The sequence below is a fragment of the Aspergillus fumigatus genome, chromosome 6 (assembly GCF_000002655.1).
Source record: "Aspergillus fumigatus Af293 chromosome 6, whole genome shotgun sequence".
Classification (NCBI taxonomy): Eukaryota; Fungi; Ascomycota; class Eurotiomycetes; order Eurotiales; family Aspergillaceae; genus Aspergillus; species Aspergillus fumigatus.
Window position 1 is genome coordinate 2,768,623 of NC_007199.1, and position 19,873 is coordinate 2,788,495.

The window sequence follows — 19,873 nt, forward strand, 5'->3', positions numbered from 1 at the left end:
AGAGTAATAAGGAGCAGGTGTAGAAGTGGATCCGAAGCGGGGATGGTGAAACGCTCGCTCGGTGGATATCTCATGGATCGGCCGTCGAGGGTGGAGAGCTAGAACAGCAAACTTGTACCTGGGTGAACCTGGCTATGCTGTGCATGTATAAATATGACAGAAGGTAAGGTAAGGACTAAGTATTGACTGTTTACTTGAACGTCTGTGTTGAGAAGGAATTGGACGTAAAGAGTTTGACGATGGAACGGACTACGTCTGAGTTTGATGGATACCTCGGAGAGGTTTGACGTATTGCTCAAGGAAATCCTGCCAGAGGAATATTTCATCCAAGTACTCCGTGCAAAGCCAAGAACAGTTATTACTCCGCACCAGCATACGTAAAGTTCTCAAGATCCTGTGCTCACAGTCTGACTGTGGTGTCGCCTTCTGGGGCAGATATGATGTGTTTGTTGTTCACACAGAGTGTTAGGGCCTTCAGGGGTCGTCAGTCCAAACATACCTAATCCAAGAGCATGGCGTTTTGCTTGGGAATTGGTTCGTGAATTTGCTTTGATTTTATAACATCGCCTATTGATGGTTTGCAGAGTCCAGACTCCCTTCAGCGTTTCAAGCTTAAGATAACGGTTGGTACCTGAGAACTAAGGAGTTGGCCTGGATCGGTACCACTGCTTTACGAACCATGGGTGCATTCTTGAAATTTAAACTTGACAAGATGAGTGTCTCCATACTCCGTCCAAAGGTTGTTATGTTCTCGATCGCCACCTATGAGTGTATTCGGCTTACTGCATAAGAACAACAGTTACCCAAATAATGATGGCTCTAATCAAAAGAGACTTTGACTACTGCAAAAACTCGCAACAGTCAGAGATTAGTTCAGCAGAGCCAGTCAAGCACGGTATCCCATGATAGGCAGCAATCGGCAGGCATCTCGAGGCAATCCGCACAGATGAACTTTATTTTAATTATTATCGTCGGGACGAAGGACTGGTCACAAAGGGAGCAGTATCTTAATCATGGACATTGTCTTGTGGGATACTCTAGACTACGGAGTTCTCTACAAAGGTCTCTTAGGTTGTGGTAATTGGCTTCATACCCCTGTCTCTCTACCTATCTGAATCTTAGCAAGATGAGATAAGAGTTGAGGGATGGAACTGACAAAAATGACAGGCTGGTTACCAACGGGAGGCCTACTACCCCTAACCACCATAATGCCACTCAATCTGGGACTGGGGACTTCTGGAGCGTCACCAAGCAGCTACTAGTAACTATGTTGGGTGCTCGTAGTCAGCCTCTCCCTCGAGTCCTTCAAGTCTGACAATCAAAGATAATCGGATAATCTTAGGGACTATGATAGACTTACGGAGTACTCCGTAGACAAAGTCACAAAGACAACGGCCGAGAGTTTGAATAGACTACACGTCAAAAGATGGCTTGCACATGGTCCTATTAGCCGGCGGTCATTGCATTAATTTGTCTCAGAACCCCTGAATGTAACTTGGCATGGCTTGTCTGTCAAGCTCAGCTCAAGATTCAACTTCAGGTTTCCCTCTGTGGAGTCTCTATGACACTATCCCATATGTACTGGGAACCGCTTCGCTTGGGTTCATGATGGACTTTCTCCGTTCGGAGCACGGAGTAGACGAATGGGAGACTCTCCTCCAGCGGTGGGGAAAATTCCTGCTAGTAGAACGCTAACGATATTTGGTCGGGGCAAGACAAGTTCCTTCTTATTCTTTGATGATACAGGATCAGGTGGACATACGCACTCTCTTTTCACCATTCGTGTAGATTACAACATCAGTCCTTATTATCTGTCTTGTTTCTACTCCAAATACGGAAGACGGAGTATAAGACTCTGCAACGGATTCCAGAATATCGAACCCCGTAGAACGCGACGAAGAATCAAGATCCATCTTCGTGTGTGAAATAGAAGAGGCCCCGCATAGCTTTAGAGGATTTCGGGTTAATTAGTCGTATCATCAAGAGTCTGACGATTTGAAATCAGGATAGTTGGGGGTAGCTCGGTCTAATTTTACCACCGTCTGCAGCATTCGCTGGGTTTGGTTTCCCCCTCCCTCTGTACTCTTAATTTTGCCGCAAACTAAGGTATTCTCCTCTCATCATGGTCCCTGACTAGCCAAACCCACTGGCGCAGGAACAGACCGCAAACGACTCCGCAATCAACACTATCTAAGCGTGCTTTCACCTATAATAATTCTTTACTATTTTTTCCTAGATTATTGTATTTGATAATTTAGTAGGATACAACTATACCTTCCTGGACTAGCACCCGCAGCAGTCTGACTGCCCTGTACCACTACTACAGCTAGTAAAGTAGTGTTATTTTCCTAGTCTTAACCTGTAATATTCACCCGAGCCGCCCCTTAGTACGGAGCTACCTGGTCTATCTTAGTACCTTAGTATCCAGACCGGCCTTGTCTCCCCTGAGCCCTTTCCCTTTCTCCTCCTGTTCCTTTCTTAGCTCTATCCCGTCCTCTTCCTATCTTTCTCCTTCTCCCTCCCTCTTCCCCCCGCTCCCATCGCCGGTCCCCCTACTACTGAAGAAGAGAGCTCCCTGTTCTCTTTCTTCTACACGTCTTGGCTCTTCGTTGCAGGGCGTGTTGATCGGTTTGGGAATGCTCATCCAATCGACCTGTGAGCAGTAAAAGCCTCTTATCCGATATCAGCTGTTTGGCTCAGCTCTCTCATTCCTTTCATTCGGGTGCTGCAGACCTCCTTATTCAACATTTTTGTCTTTCTTTTGCTTGTCCTTGGTCAGCCTCCAGAAGTGCTGCATCTGAAGCTTCTCGGTCAGAAAAATCTAATATACCAACTTTTTATAAGCTCGTTTATACTATCATTCAATTCTATCGCCGAATTGGGTCCCGTATACCTTGGATCAACACTTGCCAAATAATTCAAAAAGCGCCGTTCCTATCAAGTCTTCAACATGGGCCCATCTCTGAGAGATCACTCGTCCTTTGTCCGTCCATCGACCCGCGATCGGCCGGTAACTCGTGACCAAGGAGAAAATTCGCTGGTCGTTCCTAGTCGCACTTCCTCACTTCATTCCCGCATTACCCAACCAATCCCCTCGCAAGGGAACGCAAAACCCACGCAGCGCACACCCAAGACCCTCACTCATGCCTACATGGTATGCGGTGTGGGCAGGGAGCCCTCGCAATGGGTGAAGGCTCCCGCCCCAGAGCAAGGAAAGATCGGCCATATGAAAGGTGCGGTGGGACAATTTTGGTTACCAGAGATCCTAGGAAGCAGCCCTAGATTGGAGCAGGACAATGAAATTGCTAGAGCCTTACATTCAGCAATGAGGGTAAGAAATTGCTTCGAATCTGCCAAGCTTCACCACAGAGAAGCAGGCTCTGCAAAGGGATCGGAAGCTGACAGCAACAGGCCTGTTTTCCTCATGATGTTGAGATTTGCACTGGCAAGAGCCAGCCTCACTGTGTTCACCATGCCTTTGTCCTGCAGCAAGATTCATCACACACCCTCTATGGTATTGCCTTGCGTGTCTGGTCTCGAGCCGATGACAAGCGCGCTGAGACAATTCGTGAGCTGCGGAAGAAGACGGAAGCCGATTTCTATGATAACCCCGATGAGACCTACTGGATCCCTTACTGTCTTAGCTTCCTTTCCCGCTATCCTCTTTACGATCTACTGGGAGATTACCTGCGTGGCATGTGGATTCACTGGAACAAGGCTACCAATCTTTTCCACGCTGAAGAGGTCTCGCGAATTTTGAGCTTCCCTGCTCCACGCCTGAACGATCTTGTTCGTATCGACATGAAGGACTACGCCTTGTGCTATCAGTTCCCTTCGTCGCCCACCGGTTTCCAAAACTTCGCCATGTGGCCCTTGTTCACCTGCCTGTCCATCCCCAACATCGTCGGCGTGGTCGAGGCCGCAGTGTCGCCAACTCGCCGGATCATCTTTGTCAGTCATTACCCAGCTATGCTGACCATTGCTGCTGAAACCGTTCGGTACTGTGTGCGGGTCTACGAATGGAGCGGCCTGTATGTTCCAGTTGTCCATGCTCGTCACATCAAGGATCTTGTTCAGGAGCCTGGTCCCTATATTCTGGGTGTTACCGCCGAATGCCGAACTCTATTCAACGCTCCCTCTGATGCCTTGGTTGTGGACTTGGATCGGAACTTTGTGCTCACTTCCAGTCCTCCGAATGTCCTCACTCCTGGTCAGCGGACGAAATTTATCGACCGGCTGACACAGGCCCTGAACGGTGATGTCTCTCCTTCCGGTGTTCCCAATCACCTGCGGTCCGCCTATGCGGGTGGCAAGCTTATTCCCGCCGGTCAAATTATCGTCATGAGAGGCGAGGTCGAGAGTATCCAGGATCCTTCCTGGTGGAACCAGGATGCGGTCATGAGCGTCATGGATCACGTTTGCGAGAAACTGGTATGAAATTGATCTGAGATTTTCCGACAAAGTGCATGAAGCTAACTGCGCGAAATTTCAGGGCCGCAACACCGGCATGAAGGCCATCTTTGGTGGTTCTGTCAAGAAGCCTCTGATGACCAAGGTATCAATGCGTCACCTCAATGAGATTGTCCGCGAGCGCAACCAGTACTCTCGCGATGCTATGGAGGCTTGGCAGGACTTTATCAACCTCAAGGGCCGCATGGACACCGAGTTGAGCAAAGTCACCAAGCGCAACAACTTCTTGGTCGAGGAACTGGAGACCTGGAAGCAGCAGGTTCGTCTTCGTGGTCTGGCAATTGACTCAATAATACTGACCTTGCCCAGTTCCTCAAGTTCCAGGCCTTCGCAGAGCAGCTCACGAAGGAGACCGCTGAGCTCAAAGTCAAGATCGAGAACCACAAGCGAGAGAACCGCCGCCTCAGTGGCCTCATTGACCAACAAAAGGACGACGTGGCACGTCTCACACTCCGTTTGTCTGGCACCGAGAAGCAGCGTGATGACGCCCTGGAGGCGCTTGTGCTGCAACAGGAGATTGCCGAGGAGCTTGAGCGTGAGAGGAAGCGCAATCAGAAGGAGCTTGCCTCCTTGCAGCACACCAACGCTTCTCTCGCCAGGCAACGCGATGAGGCCCAAAGGGTGGTTCTGCACCTCCGCAGTCTCATCAACGGTCAAGCACATCACATGGAACACATTGTTCGCTCGATCAGTAGCTCCGCGGAGCTTTCTGAGCTTGTGGAGCAGGCCGAAGAGAGCCAGGAGAACGAGGAGAATGCTGCACCAGAGGAGACTAAGGAGCGTGCAGAAAAGGCCAAGAGCCTTGCTCCAAACATGACCCCCGAGTTGGAACAGCATCTACTGAACCTGGGTAAGGAACAAAAGCGTCTTGCCCGCCTCAGCATCACGGATGTGGCGGATCGCTACCTGCGCGACAAGACCGATGCCATTTCGGACATCATCCGCAGCATCAGCGAGCAATGCGCTGCCGCTGTCGAAGGCTTGCATCTGGCTCAAGATGCCGAAGAGGACGACGCAGACGAGTCGGGGCAGCGGACACCCGATGGCAATCACCTGGCTCCAGACTTTGATGGCAACGATGGACGTTCGACCCGTGAGGGAAGTGAAGTTGGTGATGATAACAGCACCCTGCACCCGGATCATCGGATCTCCAGCGTTCCCCCGACTCCAGACCTGGTTCACAACCGCTCAAGTACGTCGATGTCAATGATCAGCAGCTCAACATTCCCGGAGAGGTCGAGCCAACAATATGGGCCTGGAGAGGTCCCAACCCGGATCGTCGAGGACGACGACGAGCGTGCCCACGAGACGGATGGTCTTGACGACCACACCGAGACAGGCACTCTCTCTAAACAGGGCAGCGAAGATTTGATGCGGTCAAGCCCCCGGCTGCTCGTGTGATCGTTTCATCGACAAGATGATGCAACGCTTCATTTTCGACGACTTTGACACGAATCCTGTTCCTGCACAGTTTCAGAATTAGAGCGCGTTGTTACCATTCATTTTTATTTTTATTTTTGGCACTTCCCCGAGTTTGGATCGTCCTGGTCGTCTTCCTTTTTTTGGTTTATTTCACTTGGATCTTCCCACAGTTGCTTCTTCTGAACGGAGGTGTTATACTTCCTTGGGATTCTCGGCGGACTTCTTTCCTTTTCTACTTACCATTGTACTCTTCGTCCGTTGGGGTGTTGCCTTGGGCTACTTTAATTATTTTTTTTTTTTCCGATACCGAGATTTTTGGGCTCCGGTGTTGATTGTTTTATATCCCTTTTAGTTCTTCTGGCTTCGTCAGGTGACAATGCCCGAAGTCCCTGGCCTACCTGCAAGCTGCACATTTGAGCTATCCCAGCGCCGCGGACGAGCGGACAGGAACCCACACTCCCTAGTTTTGATCACTTGCCATCCATATATCTATCTCCTTTGTCTATAGCTGCAACGGCTGCTTTGAAAGCTGCTGTAAAGTCTGGAACATAGTTGAATTGATCAACCTACCGTCTGGTGTTCTTATGGTGTCGTTGATGCCTGGCTTTCATTTCAATACTTGCATTGTCTCAAGCACCCATAAATACAGACTGAGTAGAAACTACCCTAGGCCAACTTTCCCGGCACGAAAGGGTGGCCAGCACTCAACCCCCCACATACAGCCCACGCCTGTCCATTGACGTAGCTACTCTCATCACTCCCCAGGAACAGAGCCACGCGAGCCACCTCATCTGCAACCGCACCCCGCTGCAGGGGATTTAGCTGCCCGATTTTGCGTTCCGTGCCGCGAGCTCGCGCCGCGTCAAACACCTGCTGCGTCATCCCCGTCTCGATCAGACCCGGGCAGATAGCATTCACGCGGATGCCGGTACCAGCCAACTGATACGCACACGTCTGGGCAATTGACACCACCGCCGCCTTCGAGGCGGAGTAATCGGTCGACCCCGCGTTCGAGCGCAGCCCAGCAACGGACGCCGTGCAGATGATCGAGCCAGAGGGGTACGGCTTCGCCGCGGAGGTCACCTTCATCCCTAGCGAAGCGTACTTGACCGCCAAAAACACACTACCAAGCATCAGAGTCAGCACCCGAGCCCCCCGCGCCCGCCCATCCCTCCATCAGTTTGACGACAAATTACTCACCCAATGGTATTAACTCGCAAGGTTCTCGCAAACTCATCACCCGTCACATCCGTAAACAGTTTATTCTGTCCTACGATCCCCGCATTCGCGAAGAAGATGTCCAGCCGGCCAAACCTCGCAATCGCATCGTCCACGACCGCCTTGACGGCGTCTTCCTCCGCCGCGTCAAACACGCGGATCTGCACGTCCACACCGGGATACAGGGACTCGATCTCACGCTTGTGCGTTTCCAAGTGCGTGTCTGTGAAGTCGCATAGGTAGACGGCTTTTGCGCCGTTGTGGGCGTACTGGTGGGCGCTGGCGCGGCCGATGCCGGCCGGGGAGTTGGCGCCTGCGTCTCGTTAACCCTCTTCTTTATCCCAGGGAGAATTGGTGGAGGAGTGGATGTGTAGTTCTGGTGTACCTGTTACAATGACGACTTTGTCTTTGACGCGGCTGGAAGGTGTTAGTATGGATTGAATATGTTGCAGCTATATGTAACGGCACGTACGGTCCAACAGAGTCCGGCGCAACCGTGCGGACCCTGGGGATATCCTCGAATCTGCCTGCGTCGGGGATACCCTCGACCAGCTGCTGGCTGACAGCTTGGAGGCGGCGTTTGGCTACTCCGGACATAGTGCAGAGAGATAGATAAGGGTGGTACTATGTGATTAGATGCTGGGTTAGAAAATCAGTGTATGAAGAATAGCTACAGAATCGAAAATACTGCGGAGTAGTCTCTAGAGAGACCGTCATTTTTTAAACCCACGTCGATGCACACTGTTTTCGGGTGATCTCGAGCTGAATGTTCGGCTGCTCATGCGGAGAGCCGAGGCAGGTCCCCGTAATGCACAATGGGTATAGATGACTCATCGGTAGGCATAAAACTGTTCCGCGGGCTGAGGTAAGTCACATGACCTTTTACACGTCATGGCCCCCCTGCGGCCAGCAAGAAGCGCGTGAATTGATGGTGTCAGAACGGGGTTTCTCGGTTTCCCATTCTATGAGGTCTCTGTGTGATTTGCGAGAGGTTACTGTCGCTTTCGCTTTCCTGTTTTGCTAGCTGGAAAATCTCTTGATATCCTATCTGCCGTGTTGTGTTGGTGCTGGTCTGCCGGAATGAGATTACCGTCCCTCCTGGCTTCGCCAATCCCGATTTACTAACCCCAAAAAAAGCATCGGACCACACATGGGGAGGGCCAACGTCTAAAGAAAGGTTTACGCGAGGACTTCGAGAATCCTTTGAAGCCTGCAATCTCTCTTCATACTACATCGGCGCTCCTGCGCAGGAAGTGATTATTACTCAAGCATTCATGAAGCGTATACTGGATCCCTCCTCCTTCTTTTGCTCCTTTCAGCGCCCCACGAACCATGGCGGAGCGTGATATCCAGCAGCAACTGCGTCGTTCCTCCTCGCGAACGTCGTCCACCTCGCGGCACAGTCAAAGAGCTAAGACCGTTCGTGCTCGATCTCAGAAGCGCCATTCTGCCTCCTCCAATGCCACCACCACCGACCTCACGTCCTTCCCCTCCCTCTCGCCGGACCGCTCTCCCGACGGCTTCGTCGGCCAGCCCGCGCTGAATCGCGCCTTGACGAACGCATTGCTGGACGGGGACGCGGAAGAAGGTTCAGGCGATATCACCCGTGACCGACGGTCCACCTTAGCCAAGTTGACCGGGGCGGTCCCCGCGAGCTCTGGCCGTGCCGCCTTGTTCGACGATTCGTTCACCATGCACGATTTCCCCGGTGCGCTGCATCTAGCGGATGACTCGAATATCGAACGGTTAATAGCCAGTATGGGGGCAGTGAAGCTGGTCAGACAGTTCGCCCGTGACCTGGCGCAGCGGGATGCAGAGATTTCGGCGCTGCGTCAACGAGCGGATGCTAGGGAGCGGGAACTGAAGAGGATGCTCCGTGAGGTGTCCGTTTCCAACCAGGATATTGAGCGAAGGCTATATGCGCTGGAGAATGCTCCGCGCAAGAACTCTGGCGGTGAGGACGCTGAAAACGATGCGGAGCAGGCAGGTCGTCAGGGGCGAGGGGTTCATGGGCTCATGCAGCAGGCGATGAGTGACGGGGTGGGGTCACAGCTACATGAGGACGACTCGGTGCACTCCTCGGATCAAGTCCAGGCGACAGTTCGTGGGCCGCAGCGCTCAGAGATTGACTCGCGCTCAGGCACGTCGAGTGTCGATTCAGGAACTACCCGAAAGAGACAGAGTTCTGTTCGCGGTTGGCAGGATTACATCTTCGGCAGCGGTACCGCCAGTCGGAAAACTAGTAGAGCGAGCAGTATCATGGACGACGTTGGAGAAGTCGAGGAGGGCGCCCATAATCCTCGTGCTTCAAACAACAATCGCCGGAAAGCGCTGGACGAGCAGCTCTTTCAACCTCCTAGCGAACGTTCTGGGGGTGGCATAGCTGCAAAACATGCAGTTTCTGGGTTAGTCAGTGGAGACGATGCTAGTACTCATTCCCGCAAATCGTCAAAGTCAATTACGTCGTGGACGGTCAGGCTGTTTGCTGGAGGGTCTCAGAATAGCCGAGACGAGAATGACGCGGGATCCGTCCGCAGCAGAACTTCCTCCATCCATCAGGACAAGACTAGAGGCTCCTCGTCCACGTCCACAAATCCCAAAACGGCCCTCTCAGCGGTCGCAGCGTTAAAACGGATCAACAGCAACACTAGCATACACAGTGCGCCTGGCAGATCTACCAATGGGTCCACTGGGCCCGGCAGAACAGCGGCTCCTTCTGGTCGACGACATGCGGCCTCAAGCGTATCTCAAGTCGCAAGCTCCGAGGCAGGCGACAAAAGCTCCACTAATCTAGGGCCAGTCGAAATGGATGCCATTCTCCCCATGGAATCTCGTCCCCCAACCCTTTCTCATATGTATAACAACTATCAGCCTGGAGAGCTACTCACCGATCGGTTTGGATTTATCTATGACCAGCGTCGGAAAAAGAGGCAGAGAGAAGCTGCTATGTCCAAGAATAATAGCAAGCGTCTGAGCATCGCTGAAACACTCAGCAGCTTCCGCACCGAGACATCAGATGGAGATGAAGATGCTGTGCAAGGAATTGCGGAGCCTCAGCGCTCACCCTTCTCGGTTTCGCCCGAGGATCCAGAAGCTGGAGCTGTGGCTATACGGAAATGGCAGGATTATCTAAAGTTTCCAACGCGACCGACCGAATTACTATCTCACACCCCATCAGCCGGCCCTATTGTGTCACTTACCACCACAAGCGAACCTCCGCCGCGTAGTACTGCAGTAGCGGTTGACCGACATGGTTCGCTTTCTGTCAACCCAAATGCTCCGCCATCTGCATCTACATCCACGGTCGTCGCTGATCGCCCAGAATTTGCGGGAACATCCGCCGATGAGCCAACGACTGCAGCCACGCAGAGTGCGTCCACAGAGAATGAACCAGTCAAATTGCTTCTTGAGCAATTGACAGAGCTCCACGATGCTCTCCAACGGGACAGGACCGTCAGATGGAACGAGTTCATGCGCAAGGTGCGCGCAGAACGCAGGAAGGAGGGAGAAGCTGCTGCTGCTGCTGCGATATCTACTAGAGCTGCGCAGTCTGTCGACACGCCAGAAGCATCTCTAGCAGTCGGCGAAGTAGTTGGAATAGCTAATCTAGGGAACAAGGGCAAAGTCGGTCGTGCCAAGTGGCGGGAGTTCCGATCGCTCGTCCTTGGGGGGATTCCGGTTGCTCTGCGGGCGAAGATTTGGTCCGAATGCAGCGGCGCATCCTCCATGCGAGTGCCTGGTTATTATGATGATCTGGTGGCAGGTATCGGTGGTAGCGAACCGGACCCATCGGTTGTAGCGCAAATTGACATGGATATCAACCGGACGCTAACCGACAATGTGTTCTTCCGTAAAGGTCCCGGCGTGTCTAAATTGAGAGAGGTGCTACTGGCATACTCACGCCGCAACCCAGAGGTAGGATATTGCCAGGGGATGAACCTGATCGCTGCTTCGCTACTTCTCATCACTCCGACCGCAGAGGACGCTTTCTGGATTCTCGCCTCGATGATTGAAAACATCCTCCCTCAGCATTATTACGATCACGGATTACTTGCTTCACGAGCCGATCAGGTCGTGCTACGACAGTACATCTCCGAAGTGCTACCTAAACTAGCCGCACACCTTGACTCGTTGGGCGTCGAGCTCGAAGCTCTGACATTCCAATGGTTCCTCTCCGTCTTCACCGACTGCTTGTCTGCCGAAGCACTCTACCGCGTCTGGGATGTGGTGCTCTGCCTCAACGTCACCAGCGTCGTGAATCCCGGAACTGGAAGTGGCTCCCACTCTTCAACCCGGGAGTCCAACGATGCGAACAATTCCACTGCCCAAGACATTGCATCGGGGAGCGGCGGCGGCAGCACGTTCTTATTCCAAGTGGCTCTCGCACTCCTGAAACTCAACGAGCAGCAGCTCCTGACCACCTGCTCCACCCCGGCGGAACTCTATACATACATCAACCACCAAATGACCAACCACGCCATCAGCATCGACGGGCTCATCCAGGCCAGCGAGGCCCTCCGGAACGTCGTCCGCCGCGAAGACGTCGTGGCTCGACGGGCAGAGGCCCTGCGAGAAATGAGGGAACTCGGCGGATCAACCCAGTCAGCTGATGCCGAAGCCAATTCCGCCTGACCAGCTATCACTGTCTGTTTACGCCACTTTTTTTCCTTCCCTATCCATACAATGTACTGCTTTTACTATGATACCATTACGTTCCTTAGAAACCGCTATGCTTTTTCTTTCCTTTTCTTTCTTCCTTTCCTTATTTCTTCCCTGGATAATATAGACTTGATGAGTGTACACGATCATCTAGATTGGGAGTTACGGGGGGTTTCATTTGGGTCGGCCTCGTTTCTCATGCATTCCTTTTCTTGAACCCAGGCACGGATCATGCGTCTATTGGCAGAAACAGAGAGAGACGAGCAAGTCAGCAAAAGACATTAGCCTTATCATCTTCATCAATTGAGATACCCAATTTGGCTATACTGATTCGGCTTTGATATCCGAGTCCCTCATTCTGGAAGATTGCTTTGTGGAATGTCTGACGCGTAACTGTGAACAATCTGAAGATAAGGGACAAGAGCATACTCCGTATATCAGAGACAGGTCTATCGCTCATGTATAAGCTCAAGAAGCGAAGTGTAATGCTGGACGCTGACCTGGCGACCTCCATTTTTGCTATTCCCATAAATTAATGATGGGCAAACTATTTCTGATGAGATTCCGGCCTACATCCTCAAAAGCAACAACAGATCTTGCTGAGAATATATGGGATGGTGAAGTTATCCCTCGGTCATATCCAATGTCCACGATCCGGCCGATCATCAAGCGGACCATTAGTTCTCTGCGCAAATCATGTACTTTCTCGGATATAGCTATCATAGTTGTGGGTATCAAGGCAGATTTCTAAAGAAGACTGCGTACAATCATATCGGGCATCAATCAAGTTGAAAGGCAATGGAGACACAGCTATTCAGCTGGGGAGTGCCTCTGGCAACCAGAACCGGCCACCGTCAAGCACAGTCGTCAAATCCACTTGCAGCGGCTCCGCCGCGGGCCGCAATCCAACATCCAACACGTCGCGCGCCACAGCTTTGACCTGTCGCATTATCGCCTGAGAGATAGCCCACGTCCGAGCCAGAGTTTTGAAGACACCAATGGTGAGACTCAGTCGTTCCCGACTGGGTTCTGGCATCCTTCCGGCTTTGACGGAGCAGGATGCTAGCTGCACGATGGAGCTGAGAACCAACGCGCAGATGAAGAAGGGTGTATGTTTGACAACTGGTAGTCGGATGGAGGCTAACTGGGAGATGTCCTTGGCTGCCTTGAGAGCTTTCATGGCATGATCATTGTGTGTGAAGGCCGGGATGCTGCAGGGACCATGATGTCCACAGATGACCTCAGCAGCAACCGCAGGCGACGATAATAGGTCAGACCGTGGGAAGTTGAGATAGACACTCGCTCCGTTCGCGATCATTTTCGCCTGGAACATCATCTCGTCCACCGACCCATCTGGACGCAATAACTCGGCTTTCGATTCGGGAAGATGGTGGAAAAAACTGTTGATACGCGCGTCGACCGCCTCCACATGGTCTTCTTGACCCTCAAGCATTTCCTGGATAGCAACCACCCGCCCGAGGATTCGGACAGCTTCGATCCGATAAGTGTAGGAGGAAAAATCTCGCTCCTCGTCGGCAAAAATGTGGTCGTCAAATTGAGCAATGGTAGGAGGCGGTGGAGCAGCCAATCCATCCTGGAAGATGCGTTCCTCACACGGTAGGCCGACCTCGAGTGGTACTAGGCTGGTACGGAAGGTACGCTGGACACCCAGGGCAGTCAACATGCCTTCTACTATGAACAGCTCCCACCAAGTGCGTCGCAGACTTTCTTCCCGTATCGGATCACCTCTGCCCATGGAAATGGCGAAATCCTGACGATGAAGTCCGAGTTCGAAAGCCAGATCGACGGCGGTAGCGAGGCATTGCCCGGCTTCTGCCCGCTCGTTTCGCGAATGCAGCACAACAGCCAGCAGCAGCAGCGCCTGCAGCTTCTCCACGGAGCTTTCTTGCTCCATCGCTGATGACATCACGGAGGGCCTATATACCTCACTATTTGCGGCGGGGGTAAAGTGGGAACCGATGAACTTGATAACATGCTCGAGAAATGGCGGCACATGAGACCGATAGAGTATACGAAGCGGAGGAAGAATCGGATGCGAAGGGTGAAAGTACGTATAGTAAATATCGATGAGATACCCATCACCAGCGACGGAATTCACCGAATCAGGAGTGAGAGGGCAACCGTTGCTGACCGGCGCAGAGTCCGACACTAGTGCCTTGTCGTTGTTGAGAATGGAACCATTCGAGCCTGAAGAGGCAAAGCCGTTTGGGAAAATGTAAGAAAGTCCGTCCGGAACGCTCCAATCCTGGGGAGTATCCAGTAGTGCGACCGACTGAAAGTCGAACGAAGACGATTGATCAGAGGGTGTCCGTTCGGGAGACGACGGGTTGGCGCGCCGTTTCTTGGAGGGTCCTTTATACCCACGACGAGAAGGAGTGTACTGGCACTCTGCCCCTGTGGCTGCGCAGCGGCCACAAACAGGGGTCACCCCGTCACATTTAAGATGCTTATGGCGGCAAAGAAGACAAGCCAGGAGAGAAGGCCCAGAGCCCTTGGGCTGAGAAGGGTTCTTGGTTGGAATAAATGGTCCGTTCATGATGAACCGCCACGCAGCTTATCAATTGACCAACATAAATCGAAACGACCAGACGCGTAGTTTGACCTTTAGGGGGAAACGAGGGGACTAACAGGATGAGGAATGAAATGAGATGGTGATCAAGATCCAATTAGCTCGACTGAGCTGTGGGAAGCATTTGATAAAGTTGAAGGTGAACGCAGGCAGGTCGGAGAAGAGCGGGACCACCATCCACACCTATATATATATATAGTCCAGAAGGAGGAGGGATCGGTTGGAGAAAAGTGATAGATAAACGGTTGCAGGTCGGTAATTTGGAGTTGATGAAGACAACTAATCTGGACGAGATGGAAGCCACGGCTGATAGGTCGACGGATCAATTGAGAGTGTCAAGACTTTAAAGCGGTGGCTCAGGCGGGAGGAGCTTACCTCAGAAGTGAAGGCCGAAGTTACGTACGACATCCAATTAATCTACTTCCGTAATTCCAGCTGTCAACTTGCGATACAACCATTGCCTGCCACTCATCTTCAGCAGTCAATAATCGCTTCAACAGAACCCTAAATTCACTGTTTGTTTAGTGCTACAGGGGAATTAGTTGCTGAGCAGAGTCAATCATTCAGTAAGCATTTGGAAACAGCGTGTTCCTTAAAATACTAATTTCCCTAGGACAACTCCCAAACAACTTCATTCTGCGACTGGTCGCACTGCTACATAGTTCATCCCCCTGAACTGTTCATTTCAACGCTAGTGTCATTTCAGATAATTCGCGTATAAGAATACTCGCTACATCAACATGATTTCAGACGACGATCTCTACCGTCTCGCCATCTTCCTTGGATCGTGCGCTATGATGATGATAGTACTCTACCATTTCCTCGAAGTCAATGCGAAGGACGATACCGTTGAAGGCGAACTCTCCGGTGTAAAGAAATCGGTCGAACGTTCTACTACAGCCGGTGTAACGCCGGCACCGGCTGCCGCGGCCGTGGGGGGCACATCAGCAATTGGAGGTGGGAAGGACCGATAGCTCCTGTACTTGGGGATCACGTTTCAGCATGAAATGAGGTTTGACTTGGACGGAGGTGACTCTGAGAGTCGAGCAATGTTGTCCATAGAATACCCATGCAAGCATTGCAGTGACAATAAACGTACTCTTAAGTGGTTAAGAAGGGCTTTGGATAATGCTTTGCCCACTAAACTCCGGAAGATGCACCAATCCTAGTGAGAATCAAAACGCTCAAGAGCCCGCCGGATGCGAAAAAGTCCTTGACGCCAATTGCCGTAATCATGATACAAATGACAGCTGAATAAATCACAAAATCGAAGGGGTATCATAAGACCTGAAATGTGCTAAGACTCATGCCTCACTGCATAGACATCCTCATCGTTGCTCACCCTCCCAATCCTTGTGGGGGTAGCCAGCTGGCATCCACCGGGATCTAATCCATACCCGATATGTTCCTTCAGCCTCTGTACTGCCTTGAAGATTTCCCGGGCTTTCTCGATTTGCGTATGGTTGCCATGGACACGATTGAATGCGCGAATCGAACTGTAACTTGCAGGGAATACTAGAGAGTCTTCGCCCCCTGGCTGGGTAGACTCCGGGATTGTTTTAGGCAAGGGACTTTCGCCAGCAACACGGTCCTCTAGATGGCAGGTAAAGATGAAAGTTGTTAACCACCGAACCCATTGGGCAACAAAACAAAAAAAAGAAAAGAAAAGAAAAAACACAAATTCAATCATCTCGATATTCTCTCACCAGTTGCAGGCACTGATGGTCCATCGCCCAGCGTCCATGCGATAGACACCACATGTTCTGAAAGGACATGCTTGTACAATTGCACCGCCGGTAGGTTCTCGCGAAATGTGCAGTCTTTCCATTGACACGTGAGCGTGTAAGGCACGTGAATTTTAGAAATGTGCTTCTTGAGCATTTCAAGATTGTGCAGCTCCGCTTGGCACTTCTCCCAGCCACACGTGTAGACCTTATACGGAATCTGGGAAGTGATTGGTATTGTAACCTCAATCTTAGAGCTCGCTGGCGGTCGCCCAGGTCTTCTCCCGACCATATTGGTTGATGAGCGCGGTGACGACTTTGCTTTAGGAGGCGGCTGTGTCTTTGTACGAATTTGAATTGAGGGTCCGGGCTTTGGTTGCGGCTGCGACGGGGGCTGTGCTTGCAGTTGTACTTGGGGCGAAGGGTGCGACCGAGGCTGGGGATCAGAGGGAGGTTGTACTTGTTTCTGAGAATTGGGTTGAGATGAGGATCTCTGCTCAGGGACTGTCTGTGATGTCTGTGATGTCTGTGATGTCTCCAGCGTCTGCAAGGGCCGTGGCTGTAGTTGCGATGGTTGTTGATATTGTTGATGAGGGTGCTGCGGAGTTGCGGTAACACCAGCATATGGAGGATTTGGTTGGGCTGGACGCACCATGGCGGAAGTCACATGCGCTGGCGCGGACAACAGTTGTACGTCACGTGCTGTGGTTGTATTATTGGCTTGCTTGTCGTCCGGGTCTACAAGATCCCAGCGAAAGGTTTCCAAATCTGAAGCAGTGTCGAGCCCAGTGAAGACATCTCGAAGGCGGAACAGATGATGATTCAAAGGAGCTTCCGTAGGGTGGCGCCCAGATGCAATTAAGACATCTCGGGCAATTGTTTTCGGATCGTATTGTAGCTTTTCCGCCGCGTCAGTCACATCCAGAGGTTTTGCTATGTCCGCACGCGTCTTCAGATAGCTCCTGTCCGTGGTGTCTTGCGGAGTAAATGAGTATTTCGAGAGTCTTCCTTGAGGTGGCATCGTCGGCTTCGACAAGGTCACAGTCGCGGATGATTCAAGACGACGTCTCTTCCCATCATGCCCACTAACATCAACATCAACGACCTCGGCCGCGCGCGTAGAAGGTGGATAGTTCAGATATGACAAAGTATTTTGCGGTTGTGTTTGAGCGTGGTTCCAGGGTAGAGGTTGGGAGAGGGTCGAAAGAGGAGGGGCAGGAGGTGGTTGATGTGTAGTCGCAGGTGGGTTTGCTCGGTATTGCTGTCCTCCTTGATAAGGGATTAAAGGATAGGTAGTCAATGAGGAATATGTTGTGTCTTGCGGCCTCACATATTGCTCAAGAGGAGCATAATGTGTTTGATAATGGTACGGTTGGTGAATGTCACTCAATGGCGTTTGATATGTAGGGGGCAAATCCAAGACAGCATCTGGGTACCTCTGAAACGGCGATCGGAAAGAGGCATATTGATTTTGCTGAGGAAACCGAGAAGGGCCCGTCTCTCGGTGATTCTGAAGCCGTTCGAAGTAATCGTTCGCCATGTTGGGCAGACAATGGCGCTGCGGAGCAATTGAGGGGACAGTTCAAGACACTAAGCATGGTGCAAGGTCAAGCAAGGACAAAGAGGTCGGAAGTGAGGTCAAACATGTCAATAAAAACAACTGTTAGAGAAGGCGTCTGCCTACCTCCATCTCACTCAGTGCTGACACAAGTATCAGTGATGCGACACGCTCCGGCTATGAGCCTTAGGCCGATCCGCGTGCGCCCAGGAGGGCCAGGAAGGGAACTTTCCCCTTCCGGAGAGAGGGGAGACGTCATCCAATCGCGGAAAGCCGCCAGCCCTAGCCTAAGCGGGATGTCATGTGACGCACATTCCGGTTCCCACACATTTTCGGCTAACACCTTAGAATACAGCAAAAAGAGTCCTTTTTCGACGACGACTAACGACGACAACGTTCACCACGCCCGGTCATATCAGAAAAGGAGGCCTATCAAGATGACCGTCAAGAACAACGGTATGTTCGACTTTTTTCACTCAATAAAGCTTCCCGGGAAACACCCTATGCCTCGAATACGCCTTGGATATTTTGCTTTCTCCGAAGACGCATTCTCAAAGGGCCAACGCTCAGGAATTGTATTAGGAGGATACTGACTCTCTGATTTTTCAATGATAGGAATCGCCTCTTCCCGCCGGAAGTCGCGCAAGGCGCACTTCAGCGCTCCCTCCAGCGAGCGCCGTGTTATCATGAGCGCTCCTCTGAGCAAGGAACTCCGTGAGAAGTACAACGTACGCCTCCCGTCATGCCACCTCTCCTAAACCGATCATCTCCCGTTGTCAGATTCTGCACTCTTGTTCGGAGGAACTCTTTCAGGAGGATAGCCACGGATCACCGCAAAGAACTCTGAAGGATATTCGTTTCTGACAAATACCCTATAGGTTCGCGCCATCCCCATCCGCAAGGACGACGAGGTCACCGTTGTGCGCGGCTCCAACAAGGGACGTGAAGGAAAGATCACCACCGTCTACCGTCTCAAGTGGTGCGTTCACGTTGAGCGTGTCGTCCGTGAGAAGTCCAACGGCCAGAGCGTCCCTATCCCCATCCACCCCTCGAAGGTTGTCATCACCAAGCTCAAGCTGGACAAGGACCGCGAACAGATTCTGGAGCGCATCGGAAAGGGCCGTGAGGCTGCTAAGGCTCGTGCTTAAGGGACTTGTTTTCTGTGTTTCTTGTTGCAATAGGGGCGATGGCGTGGGAGTACATGAGATACTCAAATGAGAAAATAAACCTGCTATGACCAGGCTTCCGTCTTCCAAGACAGGTGCACGCTATGAATGGAAAGAAAAAAAAGTGCAAAATTTCTTCCTCATCTCAACGTTCGGAGTTGGCTCCGAGCGACATAGTTGGAGCTCTTGATCTTTCCTCTCACCCGACCTGCAGCTGCATTTTTAGGTAACTCCTATCGAGAATACTACCGAAATCCCACTTCGCTTTGTTTGTTCGAGATTCGTCGCTCAATTGACCCGATCTGGCGGAATTGTTCTACATCCAGGTCTCGATATTTCACCCTCCAAGCAAATCGCGCACACCGCCAACGACCAAACGCAAATCCCAGCCCTGAGGTGACGCAGCGCACGGAAACAGTCAGCATCCCCATCGCAGCATCCGTGAGACTAAGGTTGGACCACAAATGCGTTCAGCTACCGGAACGCCTCGTAGTTACCCAAACCCCAAACCCCAAAACCCCCCCCCCACCCCCCAAAAAAAACCTTCTTCACCCTTTCCCCTGGAATAGCGCCAGATTATCTCCTCATCAACCCCGTCCCTCAGGGCGGTTTCCCATGGTTGGAGAGGTATACGGCTGGCGCAGAATAAACCACGGAAAACAACCAAACTGGTATCAACCAGGGGTTATTTCTGCTCGCTTGCAGACTCGCACTGAGCTTTAGCTAGGAAGCTGCGAGTTTGATAGCGAGGGACATACCTGCGTAGAAGTTAGATGTTGTTTCTTACTTAAGGTAGAGAATGGACCAATGCTGTTATTGAAAGTCACATTACGATCTGATTAGATCGCTGCTGTATTTTACAGGGTCCTGATACCCTTCGTTGTGATCAAGGCACGTGTACTCGCAGGAGATACACAAATCACCATACGATCGTTAGGTAGATACAGCGGCATGAGATGTTCTTTGACGAGTATGCTTCAATAATTGCTACCATGCTATTTTTCGTAAATCGAGCTTTCAATCATGTTGGAGAACTATGCTGCGTGGAGTAGTATCCAGAACCGGC

At 51.7% G+C, this 19,873-nt stretch overlaps 7 protein-coding genes across 7 annotated transcripts; 4 read left to right on the top strand and 3 right to left on the bottom strand.

Annotated features, from left to right (window-relative positions):
- Positions 1 to 2,378: 2,378 nt before the first annotated feature.
- On the top strand, positions 2,379 to 6,469 carry AFUA_6G11200 (DENN (AEX-3) domain protein). The gene is made up of 5 exons (XM_745911.2): positions 2,379 to 2,774; positions 2,845 to 3,331; positions 3,412 to 4,431; positions 4,493 to 4,729; positions 4,780 to 6,469. The coding sequence occupies exons 2-5, from the start codon at positions 2,951 to 2,953 to the stop codon at positions 5,869 to 5,871; spliced, it is 2,730 nt and encodes a 909-aa protein (XP_751004.1). The 5' UTR covers positions 2,379 to 2,774; positions 2,845 to 2,950; the 3' UTR covers positions 5,872 to 6,469.
- Positions 6,470 to 6,558: 89 nt separating this feature from the next.
- On the bottom strand, positions 6,559 to 7,707 carry AFUA_6G11210 (SDR family NAD(P)-dependent oxidoreductase; the record flags this gene model as incomplete). Its single annotated transcript, XM_745912.1, has 3 exons — positions 6,559 to 7,015; positions 7,093 to 7,423; positions 7,524 to 7,707. 3 exons carry the CDS (start codon positions 7,705 to 7,707, stop codon positions 6,559 to 6,561), a joined length of 972 nt encoding a protein of 323 aa, XP_751005.1.
- Positions 7,708 to 8,442: 735 nt separating this feature from the next.
- AFUA_6G11220 (TBC domain-containing protein) lies at positions 8,443 to 11,742 on the top strand (the record flags this gene model as incomplete). The annotated part of the gene is made up of 2 exons (XM_745913.1): positions 8,443 to 9,829; positions 9,905 to 11,742. The coding sequence occupies 2 exons, from the start codon at positions 8,443 to 8,445 to the stop codon at positions 11,740 to 11,742; spliced, it is 3,225 nt and encodes a 1,074-aa protein (XP_751006.1).
- Positions 11,743 to 12,583: 841 nt separating this feature from the next.
- AFUA_6G11230 (Zn(II)2Cys6 transcription factor) lies at positions 12,584 to 14,536 on the bottom strand (the record flags this gene model as incomplete). The annotated part of the gene is made up of 2 exons (XM_745914.1): positions 12,584 to 14,343; positions 14,419 to 14,536. 2 exons carry the CDS (start codon positions 14,534 to 14,536, stop codon positions 12,584 to 12,586), a joined length of 1,878 nt encoding a protein of 625 aa, XP_751007.1.
- A 563-nt stretch (positions 14,537 to 15,099) lies between these two features.
- AFUA_6G11240 (dolichyl-diphosphooligosaccharide--protein glycosyltransferase subunit 4) lies at positions 15,100 to 15,333 on the top strand (the record flags this gene model as incomplete). The annotated part of the gene is made up of 1 exon (XM_745915.1): positions 15,100 to 15,333. The coding sequence occupies one exon, from the start codon at positions 15,100 to 15,102 to the stop codon at positions 15,331 to 15,333; it is 234 nt and encodes a 77-aa protein (XP_751008.1).
- Positions 15,334 to 15,656: 323 nt separating this feature from the next.
- On the bottom strand, positions 15,657 to 17,623 carry AFUA_6G11250 (putative C2H2 finger domain protein; the record flags this gene model as incomplete). The annotated part of the gene is made up of 2 exons (XM_745916.2): positions 15,657 to 15,952; positions 16,066 to 17,623. 2 exons carry the CDS (start codon positions 17,621 to 17,623, stop codon positions 15,657 to 15,659), a joined length of 1,854 nt encoding a protein of 617 aa, XP_751009.2.
- A 56-nt stretch (positions 17,624 to 17,679) lies between these two features.
- On the top strand, positions 17,680 to 19,873 carry AFUA_6G11260 (60S ribosomal uL24 domain-containing protein; the record flags this gene model as incomplete). Its single annotated transcript, XM_745917.2, has 3 exons — positions 17,680 to 18,097; positions 18,257 to 18,369; positions 18,520 to 19,873. 3 exons carry the CDS (start codon positions 17,680 to 17,682, stop codon positions 18,787 to 18,789), a joined length of 801 nt encoding a protein of 266 aa, XP_751010.1. The 3' UTR covers positions 18,790 to 19,873.